This window comes from Pongo abelii, chromosome 10 (assembly GCF_028885655.2).
Source record: "Pongo abelii isolate AG06213 chromosome 10, NHGRI_mPonAbe1-v2.0_pri, whole genome shotgun sequence".
NCBI lineage: Eukaryota > Metazoa > Chordata > Mammalia > Primates > Hominidae > Pongo > Pongo abelii.
Genome location: NC_071995.2, coordinates 3,600,007 through 3,614,353, shown reverse-complemented (window position 1 = coordinate 3,614,353; position 14,347 = coordinate 3,600,007). Strand labels below are relative to the sequence as shown.

General features: G+C 45.7%; 1 protein-coding gene across 1 annotated transcript in view; it reads right to left on the bottom strand.

The window, feature by feature from the left end:
• Positions 1-14,347, bottom strand: part of PRMT8 (protein arginine methyltransferase 8) — a 98,069-nt gene that overhangs the window by 11,595 nt on the left and 72,127 nt on the right. The window contains exons 5-7 of the mRNA XM_002822779.4: positions 13,430-13,572; positions 12,714-12,801; positions 5,272-5,387 (exon numbers count right to left, since the gene is read on the bottom strand). Coding sequence (XP_002822825.1) covers positions 5,272-5,387; positions 12,714-12,801; positions 13,430-13,572 — 347 coding nt within the window. The remainder of the gene's footprint in view (positions 1-5,271; positions 5,388-12,713; positions 12,802-13,429; positions 13,573-14,347) is intronic.

The window sequence follows — 14,347 nt, the reverse complement described above, 5'->3', positions numbered from 1 at the left end:
GAACATGAAGAACTAATAACTCTAAGAATTTCAACTGGAAAGTGGCTGAAAATCAATCTCGCATGGGGAGCAGGAGGAATTGAAAGACGTCTGCACTGTGCTGTTCTTTTCTATGGAAGAATGCTGGCCTGCTGCTTGCTGGCCCCGTGAGGCAGGGCAAACCTACCAGAGCCCAAGAGGCATCCCAACAGATTCTAGTGAGGCCCAAGGCAGAACTTCCCATTAGTCAAGTTTGCGCAGCAAGGACCTCTGTCCTGAAAACTCTGTAAGAGCCAGAAGGCCATCTGTCTGCCTGGTTGGTTCCACAGGGACCTCCTGAGGCCCAGAAGATGGAATTATTAGCAGGAATTATGAGAGAGGGACCAGAGGGTAGGAAAACAAGACCAGCAAAGCGATGAGATGGCTTTTGTCTCGATGTATTTCTAGGATAAATAAAAGAAAAACAGATGCAAACTATCCTGGGGCCTTCAAAGAGAAGTCCTAACTCCACGGGGATGGACAGAGAAAAAGTGGTTAAGGGAACCAATCAGATCAGAGTCCTCCTGGGATCTGGGGTGTGTAGCCATGACATCCTCTGTGGAAGCTGAAGCTCTCTGACTGTTGATTGGGAAGAAGATGAGATTGTAGGTTTAGGGGAATGTGGGAGGCCCTTGGTGAGGTCACATTCAAATGCCAATTACACTGTGTTTCTAGAGCCCAAAGATGGGGAACAAGAACTAATTGAATGGTGAGCCCTTGGTCAAGCATGCAGAATTTGATGGGATTATAAAGCCCATCTTCTTAAGCTGAGCCTTTTATCCAAGACAAGAACCTCCTCTTTAGTGGCCATCTAGTGCTTGCTGAGCACCCATCCAGTGCTTGCTGATCATCCACCTAGTGCTTGCTGAACACCTTTAGGGATGGAGAATTCACTATCTGCCAGGCAGATCAGTCCATGTAATGGCATCTCCAGTCATTAGGTCCTTCTTCAAAACTAATGAAGAAAGTTCACACTCGTCCCTCTGTAACTTCCATCCACAGAAGAAGCCAAATGTCTGTTCCAACTCACACAGGTCCTTTAAACCTTTTCTTCTCCAATACAAGCTATCTCTGGCTTTTTATTCATTCCTCATAAGTCATGATGTCTGACCCCTCATCACCCTGGCCTTTCTCCTCTGGGTGGGTCCTGCCACTTGCAAAACTGAGTTATACTGACCACATCAGGTCCTCCACGTCCCTCCATCAGCACATACTTATAGCCTGTGTTCCCAAATTGCACACTGCTGGCTCAGCCTGCATTTAGGTCAGCCAAGCCCCTTCCTCCACCACATCCCTCAAGGGTAGGAGTCCTTCATTACATGTCATCTGTTAGTGTGGGCCACTGCTCAAATCTAGGAAACCATTTTAGACTGAGTATCTGTCAGCCTTCATAATGCTCATTATCCCTCCCAGCCACATGGCCACATGCTGTCCACAGGTTTCCTCCAGCTCAAACACTCTTAGGACAAGCCTTGGTTGCCTGTATTGTTGTTAACGGCATCACAGTGTCTACCCTCACTGACTTTTCCATCACCTTCTCAGGGCCAATCAGCCAGGCTCCAGGCCCTTTCCAAGGTCCCTGGTATCTTTCTTTCTTGGTTCCCTCGGTCACCAGTGTAGCATGGCCTTCCGATCTCACTTCTGGCTCATCTCAGCAGCCTCACCACCTTCACCCTTGCCCTGGCCGATACACTGGAGCCTTCAGTGGCAGAAGTTACACCTCATTGTCCTGTGTATCCTCAGTGCACAGCAACACCTAATACACAGCAATATGTGTTGACTCATCAATCTTCTTCTCAGAACAGGTCTCCCTGCTTGAAGACTTACTTCTTTGCCTAGACCCCTCTTTCATAAGTGAGGTTCATCCAGACTGTGTCAGTCTCTGGATCTACAACCTTCAATGATTCCTTATGGCTTACAATCTAGACGTGGTTACTTTCTCCTTCTATCCCACGTGCACGTGCACACAAACACACATACACACACACACACTACCCCATCTGGCAGGAATTCCACCTCTAAAGGATCTTGCTGTCAGATGTCCATCAACCAAATGTCAGCTATCAACTCTTGTAGCTGACAGCTTTCAATAGATCCCTGAGACATTTGCATCTTAATAGAGGCCTCTGATAGAACAAAAGCCTTTAGGACCAAAAGTATTGAAGCCGCACATTATAATGGCAACAATAAAGGCAGGTGGTCTTTTGGAATGGGGGTCCAGGCCATCTGTGAGGATGGGATCAGCTGTAGCTAGGCTTCAAAAACACAAAGGTCCTCTGGGCTCAGGTTCCCCAACCCCCAACCAAAGTTTACAGATCAGCCCCAGTTACCCTGACTCCCCAGAGCCCAGCCCCTCGACTAGGAGGCTTCCTCTTTTCTGCAGCAGAAACAGCAGCTCTGAGACCCCAGAAAGACCCACTGACTTGGCCTCAGGTGACCCACTTGAAGCAGAGGGCTTCACCAGCATAAATTACTCAGAAATGCCCCTGGCTGCTGCGATCCCCACCGCTAAATGATGTTACAAATGGATGTCTCGGAGCAGAAGTCTGGTCAAAATAGAGCCTTAATTATAATAAAGTGTCACACTCTGCAATGTTAATAGCGATGAAAATAGCAATTAAGTGTGTGAAGAAGGGCAAGTGTTTTCCCAACAGGCTCGGCAAGACGTTGCTTAGCACATTAGCAGGAGAGAGCTCTTGGAAGGGCTCTCCTGGAAGCAGAAGCAAACACAGACAATCGTCATCCTTCTCAGGAACACAGAGGAAGAAAGGGACCAGCGTGGGACAGGAAATCATCACAGGTCACGAGTCCTGAGACAGAACCAGAGCCCCGGGAGTTTTCATGAGGAGCGTGTGGAACACACACCCCTCCAGCTGCTCCTTGGCTGCTTTGCCCCGGATATGCTCGAGTCTAACCAAGTGAAAGCCCCTGCTAGTTCTTGCCTGGGGAGTGGAGAGAGCCAGGACAGTGGCTGACGTGTCTGGCAGTGCAAACAGAAATGCAGTGGCTACACCTGCCATTGGGGGCTGGGTCAGGGGCAGAGAGCAACCTGGGGTCCAAGAACATTGAAGGAATTTTATCCGCAAGCTGAAGCCAGTACATGCAGATGTCTAATGGTAAATATCACTGCCACATGTCATTTTGGCAAATTCAGTTGCACCAGTGGACTTCTATCTATTCTACATTCACAGAAGTGCCTTGCACTATGGGTGAGCTTCTTGCTGGGGGCATACTTTCCTTGTTCTTGTTTAGGATGGCAAGGAGGAAGAGGCTTCAGGGACAGAGGGACTGGTAGAAAGAAACAAAAGGACACATTTGCTCACAATTAATCCTGCGTGGACCCAGAAAATGCTGAATGAAGTAGTGAGAACCCTGTGAATGGAGAGTCTAAGGCTTTGACTCAAAGCCAAACCTCTCAAGCAGGATGTTACTAAAGAGAAGGGGCATCTGATGGGGTCTGATGAGGTTCATTGTAGGTTTATTTGCCCTGTGAGGTCCTTTCTAAAGGCCACAGTGATACTCCATCCCAACGGATGCAGTTCTTCCTAGAAAGGCTTGTGTCCAGGACAAAGGACAGTTCTCACATGGGCAAAGCAGCAGTTGTATCAGTCTTTCAGAAACCTCCCCCAGTCCTTAGTGGCCCTGAACTCCAATCCCTTTATCCTACTATAAATATTCCAGTCCAGTACCCTGCCCTGATACTTTCAGAAAAAGAATGATGCCTGCAGGAGCATAGTAGGCCAGCATGTTAGCAAGATGAGACTCAGGTGGGCTGATTTTTAAATTTAGAAATTAACCTGGGCTGGGTGGTGGTGGCACATGCCTGTCATCCCAGCACTTGGGAAGCTGAGGTAAGTGGATCACTTAAGCCCAGGAGTTTGAGACCAGCCTCGGCAATATGGCCAAACCCCATTAATACAAAAAAAAAAAAATTAGCCATGCCTGGTGTCACATAGCCATAGTTTCAGCTACTCAGGAGGCTAAGACAGGAAGATCCTGAGCCTCAGTGAGGCTGCAGTGAGCTTTTATCACACCACTGCCCTTCAACCTGGGTGACAGAGAGAGAGACCCTGTCTCAAAAAAAAAAAAATAGCTTGTGCTACATGAAACTGTTCAGTTAGTCAAGACTGCAGCGAGCTGTGATTGTGCCACTGCACTCCAGTCTGGGTGACAGAGTGAGATTCCGTCTCAAAAAAATTTTTTTTGGCTTGTATTATATGAAATTGATGTCTCCCTTTATTTAAAAAAACTGTCAAATATCAATAGTTTTATATGGTTCAACATAATATATTAGCATATATACTGCAAATGCATACAAAAAGGACTGGAAGAGGCAGCCCAGCCTGTGAAGAGTGGTTACCTTTGGAGGAGGATGGGGCTGGATGGAGGCGGAGAGCACCTCTCACCTTTAGTCTATCTAACTGGACAGGTTTGAATTTTTAATAATAAGAATGTACTAGGGATTGGTGTGGCAAAGATGCTGATCAGCTGTTCTTCATCTGCACTGAAGGAAGCCTTGGGAAAAGGTGTTTAGAGCAGGGGTGTCTAATCTTTTGGCTACCCTGGGTCGCATGAGAAGAAGAACTGTCTTGGGCCACACCTAAAATACACTAACACTAATGATAGCTAATGAGCTAAAAAAAATCCCACAAAAAAGTCTCATAATGTTTTAAGTTTATGAATTTGTGTTGGGTTGCATTCAAAGCCATCCTGGACCACATGTGGCCTGGAGGACACAGGTTGGACACACTTGGTTTAGAGCATGTACAAACAGGGACGCTCAGGAAGGGGCAGCTGGAAGCTCTATCTGGCAGGCCACTGGGGCAAAGGTGTGCTTGGAGGCAAGAGCATGATGATGATTACACAGCATACTGAGGTCCTGGATTTCTTTCCTAAGAGAGACATCTACCTCTGAATGGACCAACTGCCCCAAACCTGAGCCCGCTCTCCTCTTCCAGGTGTCCTCTCCTCCAATGCCCCTCCCCTCCCTGCACCCCCACCCTTCTGCACACCACCAGGGCCCCTGTGCTGGGGCCCTCCCACATCCGTGCCACCATGGAGCCACTCTCTCAGTGGCTGTGTCCAGGCGGACTGCCAGCTTTTGACTTGTGCTTATGGAGCATCACAGGCTCTGGCCAAGGCAGCCTTGCCTCACCAGGTGGGGGCTGTGCAGGAGCCGGCATTGCCTGGACTCCAGGGTGGCACAGCGGGGCTCCCAGCACACCCAGGTCCACCCCGGATGAGTGTCCAGACCTTTATTAAACAGGCATTGGTCACCACTTGCTTTGGATCCACGATGTCCACTAGAGGCTCCTTCATGGCCACGTCCCGGATGCAGGTCATGTCAAAGCCATAGACATTCTCCCACCCTGTGGGAGCAGAGCAAGACATGAAGGCAGGCGCAGGACCCCCAGAAGCTCGCCCAACCCTCCTGAGTCCTAGAGCACAGCGTGCCTGAGGGCTGAGTGGCAGCTCGAGTTCCCTTGCGTCGAAATAGAGGCAGAACTGCTCACCTGGGGGCACTTCGCAATGTGCCAAATGCTCACTCCCACTTCCATTTCTACCTCAGGAAAAGGTAAGCCCCACTTTGTTGTGAGGTAAACTAGAGCTCCGAGAGGCTGGGAAACTGCTCCAAGCTCCTACAGCTAGAGTGCAGCAGGGCAAAGCCTAGAACCCAGGCTAGCTGACTCTTCCTTCCTGTCCCCTCCCCAAGCCGGCAGCATCTCCTGTGAACTGCCTTATCTGTCTTCTACATTCCTATTCCCATGTTCTCTCAAGCTGTTCTCCACACCTAGAAGACCTAGAAGGCCCATCTCTCTCCCTTTTCCTGTCCCCATCCACTGAACCTTTAATGCAGCACAGAGAATCATGGGCTTTTAACGTGAAATCAACTACAGTTTAAATTCCAGCACCACCACTTACTGGTCAGCCTTTGTACAAATGACCTAACCTCTCTGAACCTCAGTTTTCTCACCTGGGTGGGTCCAGGAGCATCTCTGCCTTCCTCGTATGCCAAGATGCACCCACTAAGGATCCACACCATTAGAAACTACCCCCAAGTGGAGCACAAACCCTCTCCCTCTCAGCCGTGCTCCTTGTCCTCTTTGGGCTACTCATAAGATACTTTGGGAGGGAGAAAGATTTAGGGGTTGATGAGAAATTAATTCAAGTCTGATGGCCCAGGATCAACCTTTATATGGTAATAATTGCTGTCTTTTTTTTTTTTTTTTTTTTTTTTTTGAGACAGAGTCTGGCTCCATCGCCCAGTGACCCAATCTGGGCTCACTGTAACCTCCGCCTCCTGGGCTCAAGTGATTTTTCTGCCTCAGCCTCCCAGGTAGCTGGGATTACAGGCACCCGCCACCATACCCAGTTAATTTTTGTATTTTTAGCAGAGATGGGGTTTCGCCATGTTGGCCAGGCTGGTCTTGAACTCCTGACCTCAGGTGATCTGCCCGCCTAGGCCTCCCAAAGTGCTGGGATAACAGGCATGAGTCACCATGCCTGGACAATAATTGCAGTCATTGCTTGATCATTCAGTCCAGGCCAGACTCTTCGTTTATTCTACCCAGCAACCACATAAGGATATTGCTATGCTGCAGCTGAAAAAACTGCGGCTGGGAGAAGTTGGCATCTGGCTCACATATGATATCTGGCCCATGGTCACACATCAGGGAAACAGGGGGGCGAGGGCTCAAGCCCAGCATGTCCCCTAAATCCTTCACCTGCCATGGCCCAGCCGTGACAGCAACCAGGAATGCAAGATTTCTCTCCCTACAGCGCAGAGGGGACGGCTTTAGCAGACTCTTTAGTTTGCGGGCACCTGAATCTCATTCATCTGTTTTTTTCAACAGGTTTCAAAATGCCTTGAAGTAGAAATGCTTTTCTCTAAAATCTTACAGGATTAAATTTTATTTTAAAACATTCACCAAACAAACAGGACCTTAGGGAATGTATGTTCCTGTGTGTGTTTAGGAGAGTGGGTGCGTGCGGCAGGAGGTGTGAACGGTCAGCGACAGCTTTGCTCCTTTGACTCTGATTCTTTTATAAGGCACACAAAGAGCTTCTTTCTTGCGAAAAGAAGGCAGAGAAAGTAATCCCAGAGGATGAGTGCTTGTGAAATTCCAGTTTGAGGAAAAGATGCCCATCAGATCCCATTAAATCACCCGAGGCTGGTGCCAAACTCCCAATTAAAACCTACTTTCGGGGAAGGAGGCTGCTTAGTTGGCAACAGGGCAGGTTTCAGAGAAGACTCCCCTCTAGAATGTGGAAATAGCTATCCATCCTCTCCCCAGATAAAACATACACGCCAAAACACATTGCCTTCTGTGTCTTTCTCAAGAGATTTGCAGCTATACACCTGCTCTCTTCTCCCTGGACTCTGCCTGGAGTTTGAGTTCGCTGCTAGTGCTAAGCAAAAGCCTGAGTCAATGTGTGTAATGGTTAAATGCCTAGGCTTTGGAGTTCAAATCTGAGCTCTGCCACTTATTTGCTGTGTAATCTTAGGCACGAATGTAACCTTTCTAAGCCTTGGTTTCTAAGGATTCTTTAAAATGGAAATGATGATAATGATGGTAATCCCATACGATTGTTATGAGGATTAAATGTGATTATATGTAAGGTGCGTAAGACAGTGCCAGGCACGCAGAAAGCGCTTGATACATAATAGTGGTTATCATTATGTGGTTTGAGCTCTGGCTTTGCTGCCATGCAAGCTGTGCGGCCATGTGCAAATCAATCCTTTTTTCTGGGCTTACTTATAAGGATTTTGGTTCAGTGGTTCTGTGTTCTCTAATCACTTGGAATAGTTTTTAAAATGCAGACTCCAGGGCCCATGCCAGACCTACTGAATCAGAATCTCCAGATTTGAGAGCCAGGGAGCTGGAGTTTTACAAATCTATACAGACAATTCCAACCAGTTTGGAAACCTTTGGGGTACATGATCTTTACTGTCTTCAAGTCCCAAAATGGTGATCTTAATGTCTCATGGCCTTTGTGAGACTTTCTCTAAACGCTCCTGACCACACAACTTCTCCTGTATCCTCAACACCCATAGTACAGCATTTGGCACAGAACAGGCTCACAGACAATGTTTTTTGAATTGAGATTCATTCCCAAACATTTAATGCCTGCGCTGTTTTGCAATGCCTGGTGTTTTAATTTGGGTTAATTTGGGTTATGGGTTAATTTGGGACTTATCTCCTCAGCTGGACTGCCCCACCTTCAATCATTCAGAGCACAGATCACCCAAGGGATTAGATTTTTTTCTCCTTTCTGCTGGCCATTTATTTCCCAGTAGCCCTTTTTGCCAGAAGTGGAGCAGAGATGGAGTAGGATACAAATAAATCACATTAATTATTTGTTGCAATTGTAAACTGTATGCCAAATAAGTGTATGTGGGGTAAGAGCCATTGATCATCAAGAAATATCATGATTATCTAGAAATTAAAAAATAATATCAGAGAGGCCTGTGAAGCTTTTGTTAATAGATGAAAACAGACTCCTGAAAAGGACTATACTATGGTGTAATATATGTAACTAAAGCAACAACAAAGCCCAAATCTACTATTACTACAGACTAGATTGACTCACACACACCCTCATTCTAATAGCCTGGCAGAGGCAACACTCTTTTCTGGACATAGATGTGATTCACCTGTCTCTACTGGTCCTTTTACTCACAATGCCCAGCATTAATGAAAAATTATAAGACACAGGAGAAAGGGAAAAATATGACCTATCATCATAAGAAAAAATTCATAGAACCAAATTTAGAGATGCTCAGATGTTAGAATTATCCAACAAGACTTTAAAGTATCTATACTAAGTATGTTAAAGAAGCTAGTGGAAAAGGTGGACAGTGTGCATCAATGAATGGAGAATTTCATTAGCGAGATGGAAACTTTTTTAAAAAGCCAGTGGAAATGCTAGAAATCGAAATAACAATATAAGGAAAGAAGACTTTTTAAAATGAACTTATTAACAGAATGAATATATCAGGAAATAACCAATAAAGTTGAAAACAGGGCAATAAAAATGATCCAAACTTAAACACAAAGAGAAAAAAAGAGTGAAAAAAATAGAGGATCCAAGCTCCATAGGACAATATCAAACATTATTTCATATAATGGGAGTTCCTGAAGAAGAGGAGAAAGATAATCAGGCAGAAAAAAATATTTGTAGAGATACTGGCTGAAATTTTTCGAAACTAACGAAACAATCCATCCACAGATCCAAGAATTCCATGTAACCCCAAGCAGGATAAATAAAAAGAAAAACACACCTAGACACATCGGAATCAAACTGCAGAAAATCAATAAAGACAGAAATCTCAAAAACAGCCTGAGGAAAGAAAATTAAGTACCAGGGGAGAAATGTGATTTTTGATTGGAGAGAGCTGTAGCTACATCCTCCCTCACCACCCCAGCCCCAACCATCTGAGTTTCTCTGTCGAGGCTAATGGGACTGCCTCAGAATGAGGGCAGAGAAAAATAGAACAAGTGCCACCAGATGCTACTTACAGATTCTTCTCTGTGCAGAAGGGAAAGTGTTTACACTAGATTGACACATTTTAGGCTCTCATGAACAAAGTGGAATCCTTGCATAAAATGGGCTGGAGCCAGAGGAAACTCTGGATGTCATGAGTGGAAGTGAAGCCCACAGACAGCAGCTGAGCCATCCAAGAGGGCCGCCCTTCAACCATCAAGCTATAAGCACTGCCACCTCTGCATGAGGTCTTTCTTTCAGTCTTCTCATCAGCCAAGAAACTGGTGCCCATCTCTCTCATTCTCAGCAGGGTGTAGATTCATGCACTGGGTGCAATTCATGTGTTGTGCATGAAATTGAATAGAATATCCACTAAGTTTCCTTCCATTTTTGAAATTCTCTGTATTTCCTTTATAGTAGAAAATGTTTGTAAAATGATTGCTCCTCTCTAAGAGTTAAATACTACACCTTGCACATCCCTCTGCTGGTTCACTTTCCTTCCTTCCTTCCTTCCTTCCTTTCTTCCTTCAACAAAATTATGTATTGTGAGCCTAGTATATGCATTTATCTCTCTCTCTATGTGGTCTCTATTCATTGGTGAGCAAATGGAGGGCAGGTTCTGCACTGCCCTCATTCTTGCATTCCCATGTTGCTGTGTGTGTTTGAGAAAGAAGAAGAAAGGAGGGGAGGGAAGGGAAGGGGAGGGAAGGAAATAAAAGAAAAGGAAAGGAGAGGAAAGGAAAAAAAGCTCTCCTTCTAACAATTTACTTTCTGAAGGGCTGAACATGTCTCACTCTCCTGCCTCATTTCAAAATTTTTCCTTCTTAGCTGGTTCTTGAGCCAATAGAAAATTGCTTACAATTGTTGCCTTAGCAACCAGCAACCTTTGTGCTTTACTTCTGATTTAGAACTCATAGTAACCAAAATCTCCATTTATTTGAAATGAATTTCTATGTGCGTTTGCTTCCTTTACAAAAAAATAGATTACTTTAAAAATGTAAACAGAAAACATATTGTAAATACATTTTAAGTGTCTGTTTCTTAGTGTTCTTTTGGGGTGGGGAGGAGGTTGGGGTATTTTTCAGAGACTCTAGAACAAGCACAAGATAAGATGGTGCTAACTTTCAGATTTTTTTTTTTTTTTCCTTTTCCAGAAGGTATGAACACTGCAATGAGAATCAAAGAAATAAATCACATGATCTCCAGTTGGGGGCCAGTGCCTTAGGAGCTCCTCCAGGCTCCAGGCTGGCTCATTGCAATGTGCATACCTGCAGAGGCTCCTGACACACGTATCTTTGTTGTAGAAACCATGAGAAAGTTTCTTAAAGAGGTGTGCCTTGGGTTGGAGCTCAATAAATATTTAAGTGAACATGACAATGAAGAATGTACCTAGAAGTTTTCCTCCTCAAAACACTATTCAGTACAATTGCACAGCAAGAACTCCAAAATGCAGCTCCAGGGCAAAATGTGTCCTATTTATACATGCATTTGATCAACACTCACTGCGGAGTTGTGTCTGCAGTCTTCCATGAGAGTACATCTGTCCTAGATTCTGAGCCACCAGGGGCTTGGCAGTCAGGCTCACTTGCCAGAGCCAGGGGGCAGAAAGGGGCTTAGCTACACAGTCAGATACTAGATCCCATCTAGTCACATTATAGGACAAAGAACTGTCATGTCCTTTAATATACGTCATCTCACTTAATCCTCATGACAAGTCTGTGGGATTGAGAAGATTATCCCTTAACTGAGGCTCAAAGATATTAGATAATTTGCTCAAGGTTACCCAGTTAGGAAATGGCAAAGCCAAGATTTAAACCCAGGGCTCGCAGTGTGCAAAGCATTTAACCTGGGCCCCCCTACCTCTCACCGTCCTCATTTGGTATTTTGCCTCCTTCCCCCAGGAGGTCAAATAGTGGAAATCACACCAGATTGGCTGGAGGCAGACAGCAACCAGAGAGGGTTTCCAGGGCACAGAGCTTCAAACAGCTGTCCCAGTTTTGTCTTCTTCTGAATCTGGCTCTGAACTTCACACTTTGATTTTATATTTCCAGAAAGGCATGAACCCACACAAATACACACATCCATAGCAGAGTCCAGCCGAGTTTTCATCAGTGCCACTAACAACGATTAGATGGCAATTGTTTAAATCCACAGAGCCTCAATTTGTTGAACTGTGGATGGAGTCTTAGCCTCCTGGAGACATTTATTCTTCTATTCAATCTGTGAACCCCTCCACAGTAATCTTGCCAAGTAGGAATGGACCACCCTGTTGGGGCAGGAACCCCAGATGTGCCCAGTCTGATGGATAGGTTGGAGCTTCTGCCTCTTGCTTTAATTTGGATTTTTGGGTGTTTGCCTGTTTGAGGGGTTCTTTGCTCCTTTGTTGAATTTGGTTCCGGTTGAGGAGACACAGCCATGTTCAACTTTACAAAAACATGTTTGGTATAATCTCATTAAGGATCAGGCCTGTGTCACAGAGAAGTGTCACCCTTTACGAGAAATAGGATAACAGCCCTTTTCAGACCAGGTAAAACATTGGAGAAGTTTTTTGGCTTTATTGTTCTCAGAGAAGCACACATGCCTAGCTGATAAGGCATTAAGAATACATATTTAGATATGAGCCCCTGCCTTATGCACACATGCGCATGCACACTCGCCTTTTGTTTGATTGTTCAAAGCCAAATCTCCACTCTTTCCCACCCCCTCTGCTATCTATTCCTCAAAAGAACCTCAAATAATATGTATTTGAATATGAAGGAGAATCAATATTATTTTCATAAGTTTGAATGGAATGAAGGCAGGATTCAAAACAATTGGCCTGGCAAGAGACCTGCTACTTCGGACCCCTGCGGTGGACTTTTGGGCTAACTGAACCCTGACAGGTTTCAAGCCACTTGCCCTGCTGATCTCTGCAAAAACTCAGCTTCTGCTGCCTCAGTCCAATTTTTAATTCACATTGCATTCATTCTTTCACCCCAGGACATTTCTCTCATCCCAGCCATATGGCTTATTTTCTGTCTGTAGACCTCTCACACTTGGGACTAGAGAGAAACATTTAGAGAGCAGACTCCAGACAGGGTCCCAGATAAGCTCCTCTTCAGGGACAGCAATGGTGTTCATGTCACTGCCTGCCCATCTCGGGCCCACTGGAGTGCCTCCCACCCCAACTGTGCAGTGGAAGTCCACTGGAGAAGCAAGAGGGGACTTACAGTGGATTTTGAAGTCCTTGTACTGTCTGTCTTCAATCGCTACCACGTACAAAGCTGCCCGGTCTGGAAACATAAGCCCTCCAGGTTTCTGTTGATGAATTGTGGGGAAATGGGTCTCGTAATCTATTCACCTGACAAAGACATCACATTTTGAACTGCACATAGAGTCACCAGACGAGCACCCCCTTGCCAGCATCTCTCATGCAGTGGACTGTCACCTTGTCGGGGGTGAGGGCTAGGACAGCAATGCTCAATTTTTATTTTGGAACAAGGAGAATTTAAGGGACGTAGGTAGAGTCAATAGGACAAATGAGGTGAGGTGAAGGTAAATCCAGTGGGGCTCAGTGAGCGGTGTTATGACTTTGGCCTGGAGAAGCCCAGATGAATAGCACACCTGGCTCTGGCAGCCATGCAAGTCCTAAATACTTGCTGACCAAAATGGACCTTTAACTCGACAAGAGAGAACGAATGTCTGTTATTGCAAAAGAGGCTGAGGTGAGACCCATGGAAGTCCACTCTGATGGTTACACATGCTGGACCCAGGGCAACAATTCTATTCCCTGATACAGATCTTCTCTAAAGAGAGGGGCTTGGGGCAGTGACCTCCTAGCCTCAGTCTTCTCTGAAGTCTTCGTATGCCTCCTAGGCTGCAGGCCTTGGGTAGAGCAGCAGGACAGCCAGCCGGCCAATGCAGGGACAGCGTGCAGGACACTTACCAGCCACTTGTCCCTGGCAAAGATCACCGTGTTGAGCATGGACTCATAGAAAAGACAGTAGCCCATCCACTCGCTGATGATGATGTCCACCTTCTCCACAGGCAGCTCCACCTCTTCCACTTTACCCTTAAATATGGTGATGACTGGAAAATAAGAACCCCAGGGCCATACTTTGCAGGGACCCCACCCAGGAACCACAAGCACCTCACTTCAGGGCCAGATCTCCAGGTTTCAGCCCTATTCTAATTCTACTTTTAGGATGTGAAGTAGCTCACCCTTTACCAAACTAGTTTGTACCAACATAATTGAAAACTACCTGCATGTTTTCCCTCTAAAATAAATCGAGCCATTACTATGTGCCTGGCATAGTGCTAAGCCCATTATATGCATGGTATCACATCATCCTTCCAACAGCCCTGTGAGGTAAGCACATTACAATTGACCCTTAACAACCTGGGTTTGAACTGCACAGGTCCACTAATACACAGATTTTTTTTTTAAATTTACACCAAGTGTGCCTGCCTCCCCTTCCACCTCTTCCACCTTGTCCACCTCTGCCACCCCTGAGACAGCAAGGCCAGCCCTTCCTCTCCCTCCTCCTCAGCCTATTCCATGTGAAGGCAATGAGGACAGATACCTTCATGCTGATCCACCTCCACTCAGTGAGTGGTAAATATATTTCCTCTTCCTTAGGATTTTCTTAACAATTTTCTTTATTCTGGATTACTTTATAGTAAGAATATAGTATATAATACATATACCAGATATGTGTTAATTACTTTTTTTTTTGAGACGGAGTTTCACTCTTGTTTCCCAGGCTGGAGTGCAATGGCGTGATCTTGACTCACCACAACCTCTGCCTTCCAGGTTCAAGCAATTGTCCCGCCTCAGCCTCCAAGTAGCTGGGATTACAGGCAT